Source organism: Alosa pseudoharengus, unplaced genomic scaffold, assembly GCF_046254945.1.
Source record: "Alosa pseudoharengus isolate Yale_2024_CS ecotype anadromous, Long Island Sound unplaced genomic scaffold, YU_APseudo_1.1 YU_APseudo_1.1_scf_1, whole genome shotgun sequence".
Classification (NCBI taxonomy): domain Eukaryota; kingdom Metazoa; phylum Chordata; class Actinopteri; order Clupeiformes; family Clupeidae; genus Alosa; species Alosa pseudoharengus.
Window position 1 is genome coordinate 5,162,290 of NW_027468564.1, and position 15,436 is coordinate 5,177,725.

General features: G+C 42.6%; 3 protein-coding genes across 3 annotated transcripts in view; 2 read left to right on the top strand and 1 right to left on the bottom strand.

Moving 5' to 3' along the window:
• LOC143112988 (ribonuclease inhibitor-like) overlaps positions 1-11,460 on the top strand; it is a 28,749-nt gene extending 17,289 nt beyond the window's left edge. Inside the window, exons 4-6 of the mRNA XM_076275399.1 lie at positions 410-577; positions 1,671-1,717; positions 9,845-11,460. Of these exons, the coding sequence (XP_076131514.1) occupies positions 410-577; positions 1,671-1,717; positions 9,845-10,386 (757 nt within the window). The 3' untranslated portion in view covers positions 10,387-11,460. The remainder of the gene's footprint in view (positions 1-409; positions 578-1,670; positions 1,718-9,844) is intronic.
• LOC143135698 (NLR family CARD domain-containing protein 3-like) overlaps positions 1-15,436 on the top strand; it is a 219,438-nt gene that overhangs the window by 125,590 nt on the left and 78,412 nt on the right. The window lies entirely within an intron of this gene.
• Positions 7,839-8,836, bottom strand: LOC143136156 (uncharacterized). The gene has a single exon (XM_076296694.1). The coding sequence runs from the start codon at positions 8,795-8,797 to the stop codon at positions 7,922-7,924; it is 876 nt and encodes a 291-aa protein (XP_076152809.1). The 5' UTR covers positions 8,798-8,836; the 3' UTR covers positions 7,839-7,921.

The following is a 15,436-nucleotide window of genomic DNA, read 5'->3' on the forward strand; positions in this document are numbered from 1 at the left end:
GGAGAGCCAAACGCGACACCGGAGAGCCAAGTTCAGGTTGAGAGAGGCTATGTGTGCTTGTGCACACAGTGATTTTGCAGAGCCCACTCGTTCATATTATGTCATATGCTGAATTGAACAGTCACCCTACTCTACTTACTCCATTTTCTCACTCAATAGCTGTCAAATGTGATGCTCACACTGGACAATTCAGAGCAAAAAGCGGAGTGTCCAAGTGCGGATGTCCTTAGATATCGCCACTCAGGGAATGTCTCTTGTCCAATCAAAAATTAAGAAATAGTTTAACCAGACCTATCTGTTGTAAAATAAAGAAATAACTTCAGATTAACACAATGTCACCAGTTGATGCATGTAAAAACAATGAAAAGGACATTCTCTCTCTCTCTCTCTCTCTCTGTCTGTCTCTCAGGCTCTCTGATTGTCTCATCTCAGAGAAGGGTTGTGGTTTTCTGGTTTCAACCCCCTTTCCCTCTCATCTAAAAGAACTGGATCTCAACTACAATTATCCTGGAGAATCAGGACTGAAGCTGTTATCTGCTAGACTGGAGGATCCTGTCTGTAAACTGGAGATACTGAGGTATGTTCAGAAAGAAACCCTAGTGTTGCACATTAGACATTGTCTCCATTGTGGAGACCATAGTTATTTCTTCATACCGAGTGTACTGGCCTATTTTCAAATGTGTATTATAATAGCTGCATCCACAATCCAATGCAAATATTTAGAAATGCGTTCAAAGATAGTTTAGAGGTGTGTTGCAAACATAGCTGAAAGTTTAGGAACCTCTGCTTTCTGTTTGTCTTGAGTTCTGTGCAAACATTTCTGAACACTCAGTGGAGCTGGACAGAGTTACTGTTAAAATGGACTCTTTACACCAAATTGTATTAAATCTTACTGTTCAGGGAAAGCATATTTGCCACAAACATTTACCACTGTTTATTGAATTTGAATGCCTCTCAGATTCCAGGCTGTGACAGGGAACAGTTTAATGTCTGACAGAGAGGCTATTAATTCTGTATATCAGGACACCTATGAAGTAGATCAAATTTAGCCAAGTTAAAGGTACTCTAAGCAATGCTGGGTAATGTCACTTCTGTTGAAGTTCAAACAAAACAGAGAGCTACGTACCTTTCCTCTCCCTCCTGTGTCCTTGCGGTTGGACTAGTCTGTTTTAGTTGCCGTTTTTGTGGCTGTCCAGAGTCCCGATCATTAATTCAGGGTTCTCAACAAGTGGTCCGTGGCCCACAGGTGGATCGTGAAGGTGTTGCTGGTGGTCCCTGATCATGCATTAAATAATGGAGTTTCACTGCTGGAAAGTGCATTTGTTATTCAGAGGGAGTTCTCAGGTTGCTCACTAACTCTAATATAAGTACAGGACAGACAGTGTCGGGGCTTTTTACTTCATGACTGTCTCCTGAGAACTAGAGGGGTCTTGAGGCGTCACCTTGGATGCCTTTGTATGCGATAAAGACAGCTGGAAAGAGATTTACTTCATTACTTTATATCAGGAAAAACATGTATGGCAGCAGGCTAGTTTCTGTGGGATAATAAATCACATTTCACAGGTGGCACAATCAGTAAAAGAGCAGCGTTGAGATCTGTCAAATAGTACGTGTGTGTGACATTTTGTTTTTCAGAACTGACCGTGCATGACATTTTGTTTTTCTTACAGAACTGACCACTCTTCTTTAGACAGAGCACGACCACGTTTGCTGAAATGTAAGTTAATTGTTTATTTAGTATTTGTGATCATTCACATGTTTTAGCTTGAATGTGTGTATGGGAGTCTTGTAGATGTGTGTGTGTGTGTATTTTGTAAAACATGACATGCCACAAAATATTCTGTGTGGGTGTTATAGTATGGTGTGCTTGAAAGTGTGTGTGTGTGTGTGTGATGTGAGCAGAAGTATGTGTGTGTTTCTGTGTGAGCGGAAGTGTGTGTGTATGTGTGATGTAAGCAGAAGTGTGTGTGATGTGAGCAGAAGTGTGTGTGTGTGTGATAGCAAGGTTTGCTAACCTGTGTGAATGTTTGTGTTTGTGTGTGTGTATGTTACAGCATTGTGTGTAGCTATTTTGTGTGTGTGTTTAGTGTGTCTGTGTGTGTGTGATGTGACCAGAAATGTGTGTGTCTGTGTGTGTGTGATGTGAGCAGATGTGTGTTTGTGTGTGTTAATGTGAGAAGTGTGTGATGTGATGTGAGTAGAAGTGTGTGTGTGTGTGTATGTGTGATGGGAGCAGAAGTGTGTGTGTGTGTGATGGGAGCAGAAGTGTGTGTGTGTGTGTGTGTGTGTGATAGGAGCAGAAGTGTGTGTGTGAGAAGTGTGTGTAATGTGATGTGATGTGAGTAGAAGTGTGTGTGTGATAGAAGCAGAAGTGTATGTGTGTGTGTGTTATGTGACCAGAAATGTGTGTCTGTGTGTGTGATGTGAGCAGAAGTGTGTGTGTGTGTGTGATGTGAGCAGGATTGTGTGTGTGTGATGTGAACAGAAGTGTGTGTGTGTGTTTCTGTTTCTGTGTGAGAGGGTGTGTGTGTTTATGTCTGTGTCTCAGTGTGTGTGTGTGATGTTAGCAGACGTGTGTGTGATGTGAGCAGAAGTGTGTGTGTGTGTGTGTTGTCATGTTTCTCTCTCTGTATATGTGTGTGTATGTGTGTGTGTGTGTTCTCATGTTCTATCTCTGTATGTGTGTGTGTGTGTGTGTGTGTCTTTGTGTGTTCTCATGTTCTCTCCTCTCGTCTGCAGATGCCTGTGTGTGTGTGTTTGTGTTGTTTTGGTGTGTGTGTGTGTGTGTGTGTGTTTTCATGTTCTGTGTGTGTGTGTTCTCATGTTCTCTCTCTGTGGCGTGTGTGTGTGTTTGTGCTGGTAGGGTAGTGGTGTGTGTGTGTGTGCTGGTGGGGTAGTGCTGTGTTTGTGTGCTGGTAGGGTAGTGGTGTGTGTGTGCTGGTACGGCAGTGGTTTGTGTGTGTGTGGGTAGGGTAGTGGTGTGTATGGGTGTTTGTGCTTGTAGGGTAGTGGTGTGTGTGTGTGTGTGTGTGTGTGTTTGTGTGTGTGCTGGTAGGGTAGTGGTGTGTGTGTGTGTTCGTGCTGGTAGGTTAGTGGTGTGTGTGTGTGTGTGTGCTGGTGGGGTAGTGGTGTGTGTGTGTGTGTGCTGGTAGGGTAGTTGTGTGGGTAGGGTAGTGGCGTGTATGTGTGTGTGTGTGTGTGTGTGTGTGCTGGTAGGGTAGTGGTGTGTGTGTGTGTGTGTGCGCGTGTGTGTGCTGGTAGGGTAGTGGTGTGTGTGTGTGTGTGTGTGTTTACTGGTAGGGTAGTGGTGTGTGTGTGTATGTGTGTGTTTACTGGTAGGGTAGTGGTGTGTGTGTGGGTAGGGTAGTGGCGTGTATTTGTGTGTGTGTGTGCAGGTAGGGTAGTGGTGTGTGTGTGTGTGTGTGTGCAGGTAGGGTAGTGGTGTGTGTGTGTGTGCAGGTAGGATAGTGGTGTGTGTGTGTGCTGGTAGGGTAGTGGTGTGTGTGTGGGTAGGGTAGTGGCGTGTGTGTGCTGGTAGGGTAGTGGTGTGTGTGTGTGTGTGTGTGTGCAGGTAGGGTAGTGGTGTGTGTGTGTGTGTGTACTGGTAGGGTAGTGGTGTGTGTGTGTGTGTGATGGTAGGGTAGTGGTGTGTGTGTGTGTGTACTGGTGTGTGTGTGTGTGTGTGTCCTGGTAGGGTATGTATGAGTGTGTGTGTGTGTGTACTGGTAGGGTAATGGTGTGTGTGTGCTGGTACGGCAGTGGTTTGTGTGTGTGTGGGTAGGGTAATTTCAATTTCAATTTATTGTGCTTATAGAGCGCCAAAACATAACACATGTATCATGGCGCTTTACAGAATGTAGGCAATCAGAGAAAGAAGGAAAGAAAGGAAGAAAAGGAAAGCAAGAGAGAGGCCCATGGGTAACAGGGGCGAGGAAAAACTCCCTAGAATTGGAGATATATATAGGAAGAAACCTCGAGCAGATCCACGACTCAAGGGCCTGACCCATCTGCCTAGGGTCAGTACATGACAGTAAGGTCTGTATACATGACAAATGCATATGATAGTCGGGTGTAGAGAATAAGACATGGTGTTAAGCACTTGAGCTGAAAGTTACAAGAGGTGGGATGATTACGTATCCGTTATGATAAGTCGTTATTCCTGATTTAGTGACAGAAAGTTCAATAGTCCAGCGTTGGGATTGTCCAGGGGAAGGGAGTTTTCGAGGGGCATGTGGTGGGTTGGCGGATGGGCCAGTAATCCGGGCAGAGTTGTCATAGGCTGGTGGTGGGTCGCTAGGCTGTACGGGCCAGGAGTCCAGATAGGGGGCAGTAATAGGGCAGTCGAGGATGGGACTTCAGGTGAGATGGGTGAGAGGAGGGCCAACACACGGATGGTTGATGACTGGTGATGATATACCTCACAAGTGAGGTACAGTAAGGGGGAAGAAAGAGAGATGTAGAGTGGGTTAGTATTACTGAAAATCAAAATGGTTAATGTCAATAAGTAATCAGTAGTACTATATATTGTTACAGTATACCATGGTGGGAATAGGCAAGAGAGGGAGAGTTGAGAGAGAGAGAGAGAGAAGGGGGGAGAGGAGAGGGGGGGGGGTTGTACGGCGTGACACATGAAAAGTCCATGACAGCACTATGCTATAGCAGCATAACTAAGGCATGGTGAGGGGTAGTCGACACCAGCGCAGGTATGGTCAGTGACCACCATCGCACGCGCGACTGGGGTGCCAGTCACACGAGGACTCAGCAGGGTGGTCCATTCCAAAAACCCTGAGGTGGGTGAATTTCCACGCACCATACCTAACTATGGGAGGCAGTAAAGAGGTATGTTTTAAGTCTAGACTTAAAAATAGGGAGGGTGTCTGCTAGTCGAATTGAGGTAGGAAGATTATTCCAGAGGAGGGGTGCGCGATAGCTGAAAGCTCTGCCTCCTACTGTAGTTTTTGAGATTCTTGGAATTACAAGAAGGCCAGTATTCTGTGATCGTAGTGGTCTGGGTGGGTTATATGGGACTAGGAGATCTTTAATATATTCTGGTGCCTGGCCATTAATGGCTTTGTATGTTAGAAGTAATATTTTGAAGTCAATGCGACTTCTAACAGGCAGCCAGTGTAGAGATGCCAGGATAGGGGAAATATGTTCATATTTTTTAGTTCTAGTGAGTGTGCGAGCAGCTGCATTTTGTATAAGCTGTAAGCTCTTTAGACAGGTGTTATTGCAGCCAGCGTATAGAGCATTGCAATAATCAATCCTTGAGGTGACAAAAGCATGGATTAATTTCTCAGCGTCTGGTAGGGATAAAGACTTCCTTATCTTTGAAATGTTCCTTAAATGATAGAATGAAACTTTGGTAATCTGTTTTATGTGATTACTTAGTGATAGGTCTTGGTCAATTGTAACTCCTAGATTTTTAACACATGTGGATGAGGATAGTCGGAGATCAGTAAATGTAGCCTGTGATGAGGATAGGATGTCCCTCATCTTTTTAGGACCTAAAACCATGACTTCTGTTTTATCAGAGTTCAAAAGCAGGAAATTGTTTGTCATCCATGTCTTTATGTCTCGTATACATGTGTCAAGTTTGGCTAACGGAGTCAATTCGTCAGGTTTTATGGAAAGGTATAGTTGTGTATCGTCTGCATAAGAATGAAATTTAATGCCATGTTTCCTAATTTCTGAGCCTAGAGGAAGCATATAGAGAGAAAATAACAGGGGCCCTAGTACTGAGCCTTGAGGCACCCCATATTTTACCATAGTCTGGGTAGATGGTTCATTGTGAACCTGTACAAATTGTCTGCGGTTGGAAAGGTATGATCTAAACCAAGCGAGTGCTGAGTCTTTAATGCCTATCGAATGTTCAAGCCTGTGGAGTAGTATGTTGTGGTCTATGGTGTCAAAGGCAGCACTGAGGTCCAGGAGGACCAATATTGATATATGTCCATTATCGGCAGCGATGAGGAGGTCATTAAAAACTTTAACTAAGGCTGATTCAGTACTGTGGTGAGCTCTGAAACCAGACTGATATAATTCTTGGATTTTATTCATATGCAAGAAGGTACCAATTTGTTTCGACACTATTTTTTCTAGTATTTTTGACAAAAAAGGGAGATTGGATATAGGCCTATAGTTGGCCAGGTTGTTAGGGTCAAGGGTAGGCTTTTTGAGGGATGGCTTAATGACAGATAACTTAAACGACTGTGGTACATGGCCTGATAGCAGTGAGTTATTTATAATCTGGAGCAAAGCATTATCCAAGAAAGGAAGAGCAGTCTTCAGAAGATGAGTAGGAATAGGATCTAGTAGACTAGTTGTAGATTTTGATGAAGAGATTGTGGAAGTAAGGTCTAATATGTCAATAGGTGTAAATGAATTCAACGTTGTTCGTCTCATCTGTGATTCAATTATGTTTTCGCTACCGTTCAGCAATGGAGTATAAATATTTGGTGAGACTGACTGGATATTTATCTTATCTCTAATTGTTTCAATTTTGTCATTGAAAAAGTTCATGAAGTCATTACTGTTTAGGCAAATAGGGATAGATTCGGTTACTTCGGTGTGGCTCTTCGTCAGGCGGGAGATTGTGGTAAAGAGAAATTTTGTATTGTTTTTGTTTTCTTCGATCAGCGAGGAGTAGTAAGTTGACTTGGCTTCGTTGAGTGCTTTTTTGTAGGTGATAAGGCTATCTTTCCATGCTTGGCGAAAAACTTCCAATTTAGTGGTACGCCATTTTTGTTCAAGTTTACGCGCTGTTTGTTTGAGTGTTTTTGTCTGTGTGGTATACCATGGAGCACGCCTTACTTGTTTTCTCATTCTCTTTTTGAGTGGTGCTACTGAATCAAGGGTTGAGCGTAATGAGTTCATCACATTATCAGTTAACAAGTCGACCTCGGCTGGATTAAGGAATGGGCCTTCTGATAGGCCTACCACATGAGTCCGGAATGGGGCAAGCGTAAGCGAAATTTTTTCTAGAAAGTCTGCATTAGTTTTTTCAGATAAGCCGCGGCTGTAGTATTCAGCTAAATTGGGTACTGCATGTTGTAATGTCATTGTAAAAGTAATTAGATGGTGGTCAGTTAAGGTCGGGTGTTGTGGCAAGATTGTTAACTGCTCTATGTTTATGCCGTATGATAAGACTAGATCAATAGTATGATTATATCGGTGCGTGGGCGAATTAACATTTTGGCAGAACCCGACATGGTCAATTAGGGATTGAAATGCAATTGTGAGACAATCGTGCACATTATCCATATGAATATTAAAATCACCCAATATAAGTATTTTTTCTGTTTGGATAGTTAAAGTAGAAAGGAAATCAGAAAATTCCTCTAAGAAATCAGTGTAGGGGCCAGGGGGTCTGTACAATGTGACCACAGTTACAGGCTGATCAGTTTTCCAGTCTGGCGGTAAAAAATTGAGGACTAGAACTTCAAAAGATTTAAACTTGTGTGTGAGCTTGGGAGATGTGAGAAGACTAGATAGATAGATTGTAGCTACTCCACCTCCCCTGCCAGTGTGGCGTGGTACATGATAATTCAAATGGGAGGGAGGTGTAGACTCATTTAATGGAAGGTATTCATCTGGTTTAAGCCAGGTTTCAGTAAGACACATAACATCTATATGATTGTCAGTAATAATTTCATTAACCAAGGCAGTTTTACTTGACAGTGATCGAATATTAAGTAAAGCAAGTGTAAGTTGCGTTTTTGGAGGAATTTGCTTCACCGAAGAAGTTTTTATCGTAATAAGATTGCTACGAATAATTCCCCTAGTGGGTCGAGTAAGAGTTGACAGTCTTGGTACAGACACCCTCTCTATTTGGCCTTGTGTGCCCTGTATACCTGGGTGACTGTTAGGACGGCAGAGATCTGTGTAAGACCTTATCTCTGCTTCCTGGATCTCTGGTTCGTCAGGAACTAGCCTCGGTTAAGTGACGGTCTATGTTCCTTGAAAGGAGGGCAGTACCCTCCCATGTGGGATGGATACCGTCTCTTTTCAACAGTCCAGGTTTCCCCCAGAAGGAGCTAAAGTTATCTATGAAGCCCACATTGTTATTGGCACACCACTTTGACAGCCATCGGTTGAGGTCCGAAATTCTGCTGAGCATTTCATCACCTCTTTTAATGGGTATGGGTCCAGAGAAAGTTACAGAGTCAGACATCTGTTGCGCGAACCTGCACACGGAGATAAAGTTTTGTATGGTGATCTCCGATTGACGCAATCGGACGTCATTAGTGCCAGTGTGGATAACTATTTTCGAGTATTTACGATTAGCTTTAGCCAGCACTTTCAAATTTGATTCGATGTCGTTAGCTCTGGCCCCAGATATCGATTTTACTATGGCCGATGGAGTCGCTAGCATCACGTTTCGTATAGTAGAAGCGCCAATGACCAGAGTAGCAGGTTTCTCGGTTTCTCTAGCTAAGGGGGAGAATCTATTAGAAACATGAATAGGTTGGTGGTTAGCAGTGGGCTTCCTTCGTTTGGATTTAGATCCAGGCGAAACAGGCCCAACGGGCTGCTTTCGCTTGGGTCTGGCTCCCCTAACAGTCACCCAAGAACTATCCCCTTGCTGCGAGGGGGCTGTCATGGTTGCGCTAACTGTGCAGTCGGCTGGTGCATCCACACAATTTACCAAAGGTTCTGCCACTAGCTGTTTGCTAATCTGATCCAGTGTGTGGATACGATTCTCTAGTTCACCTATCCTCGCCTCCAAGTTAGCTATTAGTCTGCATTTTTTACAAGTAGCATGTCCACTAAAGGAGGCTGAAGAGTTAGCTAGCATGTGACACGCCGGGCAACGGAGAGAATCGGAAATAGGAGAGGCAGGGGCAGCAGAGGACCCTGCCATCGTCCTTAAGATAGATTGGACAAGTGAATTATATTAGACAAGTGAATTGGCTACACGAGTGGTTAAGAGTGGAGTTTTTACGAAAATAAAACCTAGGTGTAGTCTAATTTAAGTGGATTACGTGGAAAGAAAACAGGAGCAAGCTAGCGTGAGAGCAGCCACTCTGACACTACAAACAGGAAATGACGCGATTCGCTTACCGTAATCCCTCAGAAGACAATCAGGTTCTCTGATTCTCTGAATGGTGTGTATGGGTGTGTGTGTTTGTGCTGGTAGGGTAGTGGTGTGTGTGTGTGTGCTGGTAGGGCAGTGGTGTGTGTGCTGGTAGGGTAGTGGTGTGTGTGTGTGTGTGTGTTTGTGCTGGTAGGGTAGTGGTGTGTGTGTGTGTGTGTTGGTAGCGTAGTGGTGTGTGTGTAAGCTGGTAGGGTAGTGGTGTGTGTGTGTGTGTGTGTTTACTGGTATGGTAGTGGTGTGTGTGTATGTGTGTACTGGTAGGGTAGTGGTGTGTGTGTATGTGTGTACTGGTAGGGTAGTGGTGTGTGTGTGTGTGTATGTGTGTACTGGTAGGGTAGTGGTGTGTGTGTGTGTGCTGGTAGGGTAGTGGTGTGTGTGTGTGTGTGTGCTGGTAGGGTAGTGGTGTGTGTGCTGGTATGGTAGTGGTGTGTGTGTGTGTGTGCTGGTATGGTAGTGGTGTGTGTGTGTGTGCTGGTAGGGTAGTGGTGTGTTCATGTTTCTCTGTATGTGTGTGTGTGTGTTCTCATGTTCTCTCCTCTCCTCTTGTCTGCAGATGTCTCTGTATGTGTGTGTGTGTGTGTTCTCATGTTCTGTGTGTGTGTGTGTGTGTTCTCATGTTCTCTCCTCTTGGTAGGGTAGTGGTGTGTGTGTGTGTGTGTGTTTACTGGTAGGGTAGTGTTTGTTTGTGTTGACATGGTGTGTGTGTGTGTGTGTGTGTGTTCTCATGTTCTCTCCTCTTGTCTGCAGATGCCTGTGATCTCACACTGGACCCAAACACAGCAAACAGAAAACTCTCTCTCTCTGAGGGGAACAGAAAGGTGACACGTGTGAGAGAGCAGCAGCCGTATCCTGAACACCCAGAGAGATTTGACTCCTGGTGTCAGGTGTTGTGTAGAGAGGGTCTGACTGGACGCTGCTACTGGGAGGCTGAGTGGAGTGGAGATGGTGGAGCTCGTATATCTGTGGCCTATAAAAGCACCAAGAGGAAAGGGGACAGTGATGACGTCATGATGGGACGCAATGCCAAGTCCTGGAGTCTGTACTGCTCTGATCACAGTTACTCTGTCCACCACAATAATAAACAGACTGACATACCTGCCCCCTCCTCCGGCTCCAGAACAGTAGGAGTTTACCTGGACTGGCCGGCCGGCACTCTGTCCTTCTACAGCGTCTCCACTAACACACTCACCCACCTGCACACGTTCCACTCCACATTCACTGAGCCCCTCTATCCAGGGTTTAGGGTTTGGGATTCTGGCTCCTCAGTGTCCCTGCGCAAGATCACATGAGCTCGTCCTCCAACAGGTACATCCACCTGTCACTCTTTCTCTTCTTACCCTCTTTTCTCCTCCACTCTCTCTGTCCGTCTCTCATTCCCTTCCTCTCTACCTCTCTGTCCTCTCTCTGTCTCTACTCCCTCTGTTCCTCCCCCTCTCCTCCTCTCTCTTTCATTCGCTCTGTCCTCCCTTTCTCATCTCCCCCTCCTCCCTTTCTCTTCTCCCTCTCCTCCCTTTCTCTCTCTCTATCTCTCTCTCTCTCTACCCTCAGTCTCTGTCCCCCTCCTTTCTCTTCTCTTCCTCTCTCTCTCCATTTTCAGATGTGTGTGTGTGTGTGGTTTGTATGACACTGTAACGTAATACAGGCTTGTAGGCACAAGAAGCTCTTTTACAAACAGTAAAGATTACATTATGTTTGCTTTGCATCAGATTTAATGTTGCCCACTGGCATATCACGCACGTCAAGCTAATATTTTTGAAGTTGAATGTGTGTGTGTGTGTGTGTGTGGTTTGTATGACACTGGTGTCTATTTAAGTAACTGCCAAAATTCAGACTTAAATTCATCAAGTCAAGACTCTGTGTAACATTCCGCAGTAACCACGTAACCGTAGCAACATCCATTCTGTTGATCTGTGGCCCTGGCAGTGGAGCAGGGCTTGTTACTATGGCAATAGCTCCAGCTTTGGCCCATAGACTGTATAAAGAACTGCAGGAACACCAGTCACACACTCCTGTTCATACACATGTGTAATGTATGTATGTATGTATATTCAATTATAGACTACCGTTTAATGAAACTAAACAAATGCTGATATTGCTTTCTTTATATTATACACTTTCCCTAAAATGAATGGTGTGTAGGCTATTATGATAATGTTCCAGCAACAACAATATGATGTATTCTGTTCTCCCTAAAGTATAGTTATTTGCTGAATTATCTTTGAAAAATGATTTGCTGATCGGAGGTGTCAGTGTTTTTATATGTGTTGACATAGAAAAAAACATGCTTGCTTGTTGCTTGTTTTTCAGAATAAAATATGTAAATAAAATGTGTTTCTAATGTCTAAATAAAGATTCTGAAAGGAGATTTAATGAAACTGTTGTCATTTTATTTGTTTCATTGTTTTTTATGCCATAACAAAAAAGAGTATGAGATTTTTATTTTGTGATTTTTTTTTTCCTTCAAACTTCCTTTTTCTGTAGTTGGACATGGCATGCATTGACCACCACAGCCATCTCTCCGTTCAGTGCAACACACTGCAACAGATTGGTGTATTGCAGTAGTATAACTGTCAAAAAACACGTTCATTTTGATTAATTGATCATAGAAATATTAATGCGTTAAAAAAAGCTGATTAATCACATTTTCAAAGTGACATTTTGACACAGTGCAGTCTGGCTATCAATGATTGAAGGAGGCAGACGCTGACGGGAGCATCAATCAAGTCAAGTCTGAAGTATCACCAGAGAATTTGTAATAGGTAGTCGGGCTCTGGTATCACCTCAATGCAACTAATCTGAGTAGCGCTACCCAGAAGCGCGCATCATGCTGAACGAACAATGCAACGCAATACGGAGGTAGGCTACGAGTTAGCACACTGATGACATGACATGGCCGCCGTCGCCAGTATTGTCAGTAGCCTATTGCCTCTACATTTCAATGTAGTTTTCATACATGACATTACCTAAGATAAAATGCCAACTTCTAGCCTGTTAATTCTGCTGAAATATAGAACTACCCAGCTAGCCACCAAAAACATCGTAGGCTACTGTCTTACCTATAGGCTAAATATTTGTTGCGTTAGCCTTATAAATCGCAAACTTCTAGCCTGTCAAATCCCTGACAGACTTATAGGCACCAAACATTGATGTAGGCCTACTGACTTACCTACCGTTTTAACTTGCAAACGTTGAGACTGTCATTCTTTAAAATGTCATGGGCGTAGTGTCTCTTTCCCCCCGTTTTTCCTACTGTTCAATTATGTCTTTTTCTACTCAACGTTCTATTTCTTATCCTGGACTGCCACCTATTGGTTAGAAAATGCAACAACCTAGTAATTATGTGAATGAAAATCTACATGTTTGAATGGCCAAAAAAAAGACAAACCTTGGTGTTAGGGTACTGCACATGTAATTGACAGTGAGTGGAAACTTCAGACATTTCTTGTTGGCTTCCAACCACATATGCATTTCTAAAATACATCATATCTAATATCAGATTTATGATTTACAAATCATGTTAACCCTATATATAATTGAAAATAGGTTAAAGATAACATATGAACTGTTGAAGGAGAAAGATTTTTTGAAAAACAATCACTCCACCTTTTAATTTAATTTAACCCTCAGAACTTTTTTTGAAGGTTTTTGCATTACTATGATGTCTAGCTACCTACATACACACATAAACAGTAACATTTAGCTTGTCCATACATTTGGAAATTCATTACCACCATAATGTCAAACAAATCAATTCCAGAAAACAGTGGACATGTTTAGTGTTTCACAATGTGTGTTGCATCTTGTATCCATTAAAAGAAATTGCTGCATCTTGTCAAGAAATTCATTAAGATAAATGTGGAAAAACTTGTATTCAAAGTTGGGAGCTGAATTACCATATGCTTAGTCACACTAAACCTCATAAATATATCAAAGTTGGGAGCTGAATTACCATATGCTTAGTCACACTAAACCTCATAAATATATCGAATGTGGGAGCTTAATTAGCATGTGCTTAGTCACACTAAACCTCATAAAATATATTGAATGTGGGAGCTGAATATGCTTAGTCACACTAAACCTCATAAATATATCGAATGTGGGAAAGGGTTTTCAGAAATCTCAAAACTCAAAATCCATGCTTGTACAATGCTATGGAGAGAGGTCTTATAAATGTGCTCAGTGTGGAAATTTTTTTCACATAGATCAGCTCTGGTATCCCATAGATGACACACCCTGGAGAGATGCCTCATAAATGTGCCCAGTGTGGGAAAGGATTTTATATGATTTCATATCTTAAATCCCATATGTTGATACACTCTCAAGGGAAGCCTCATAAATGTGCCTGGTGTGGGAAAGGATTTTATATGTGTGGGCGACTCAAAGCTTTGGTCACCGAGAGGCTGAGTAGGGGAGACTAACTTGCCCGACGCGCTGTCCAATAATTTCCAGTAGCTTCCAAGAAAGTTAAGTTCCTTTATTGTAGTAAAATCGTCATCTTCAGAATATCCAACACAGTTCAATGTCTAGTACCAATTCAAACGTCGATAAATCCAGTAATAAAATCCACAAGTTTCATGTAGTCCACAACAGCAGTAATTCCATTCAACAGCTATCAAATGCGGTCAGCAAAAAGTAAAGCTTCCCCATCACCCCCTCTCTGTTCATTCACAAAACACTTAGCAAGTGAGCAGGTGATATTATGATTCTTGCCGCCACCAACACCACAATGACCCAATTACCGTGAGTAACCACACAAGTGCACAACACAGACGTCATCTGACCCCAACAATATGATTTCATATCTTAATATATGTTATATATGTTGATACAGTCTCAAGGGGAAGCCTCATGAATGTGCCCAGTGTGGAAAAGCTTTTTCAAAAATGTCAACTCTTGAAAGTCATGCTTGTACACACTGGAGCGAAGCCTCATAAATGTGCCCAGTGTAGGAAAGCTTTTTCAAAAAAAGTAATTTAATAAAAACACAGACGTGTGCACACTGTTAAGAATCCTCAAACATGTGGCCAGTGAGGATTGCACTTTTCACTTATTTCAAAGCTTAACTCTCATACGTTCAGAATGCACAAATGAATACACAAATCTACTGTAGATGTATTCCATTTTAAACTTGTATTAAATCCCACTGTCAATACACACCAGAGAGAAGCATCATACATGTATTGATTCAGTGTGGAAAAGTTTTTTTTTAAATCATTTCATATGATGTGATATGCAAACACAAACTGAAGAGAAGCTTCTTACATGTGACCAGTGTGGCAAGGTTTTCCCACAGATTTCAAATCTTAATATCCATAAGCTGATTCACACTAGAGTCCAGCCTCATGACTGAGCCCTTCACTCAAGTGGCAAGTCTTATAGTGTGAACACTCCGGTTCTTATAGTGTGACCACTCCGGTTCTTATAGTGTGAACACTCCGGTCCTCTGGTTCTTATAGTGTGAACACTCCGGTTCTTATAGTGTGACCACTCCGGTTCTTATAGTGTGAACACTCCGGTTCTTATAGTGTGAACACTCCGGTTCTTATAGTGTGAACACTCCGGTCCTCTGGTTCTTATAGTGTGAACACTCCGGTTCTTATAGTGTGACCACTCCGGTTCTTATAGTGTGAACACTCCGGTTCTTATAGTGTGAACACTCCGGTTCTCTGGTTCTTATAGTGTGAACACTCCGGTTCTCTGGTTCTTATAGTGTGACCACTCCGGTTCTTATAGTGTGAACACTCCGATTCTTATAGTGTGAACACTCCGGTTCTTATAGTGTGAACACTCCGGTTCTCTGGTTCTTATAGTGTGAACACTCCGGTTCTTATAGTGTGAACACTCCGGTTCTCTGGTTCTTATAGTGTGAACACTTTGTTTATGTGGTAAACCTGCCAGCTAATGAAGCAGAGGAAATAAAAACACGATTACTCTGTGGAAAAATGATAAGATTATTTACTAACATGCATTTTCATGTAACCCTGAATAAGCTGTAAGAAGATTTGTTTCCCATGTGAAGAGGGAAGAGGGTTTGGAAAAGGGATCTTATTTATGTTTGTTTATATCTGTGTAAATATGCAGGAAATGTACTTGTTTTCATGTCTCTGCATGTTTTATTTAATTACATCATATGTTTTCTGATTTATCCTCATGTGTGCATCATTTTGTTGAATAAATATATCTAGAGGTTTCATGGGCCTAATTCAATGAAGCCCCTATGAAATGCTCTTGGAGGCTGTTCTGATGGGTATTTCAAGTATGTGGTTTAGTGACAAATAAGTTAACTCAGAATAAATGGTAAACCTCCTAATAGAACAGCTGTATGGCTTCATTCTCCTA

Excerpts from the sequence above, each read along its gene's own strand:
- LOC143136156 (XM_076296694.1), bottom strand. The coding sequence starts at position 8,797 with ATGCTAGCTAACTCTTCAGCCTCCTTTAGTGGACATGCTACTTGTAAA.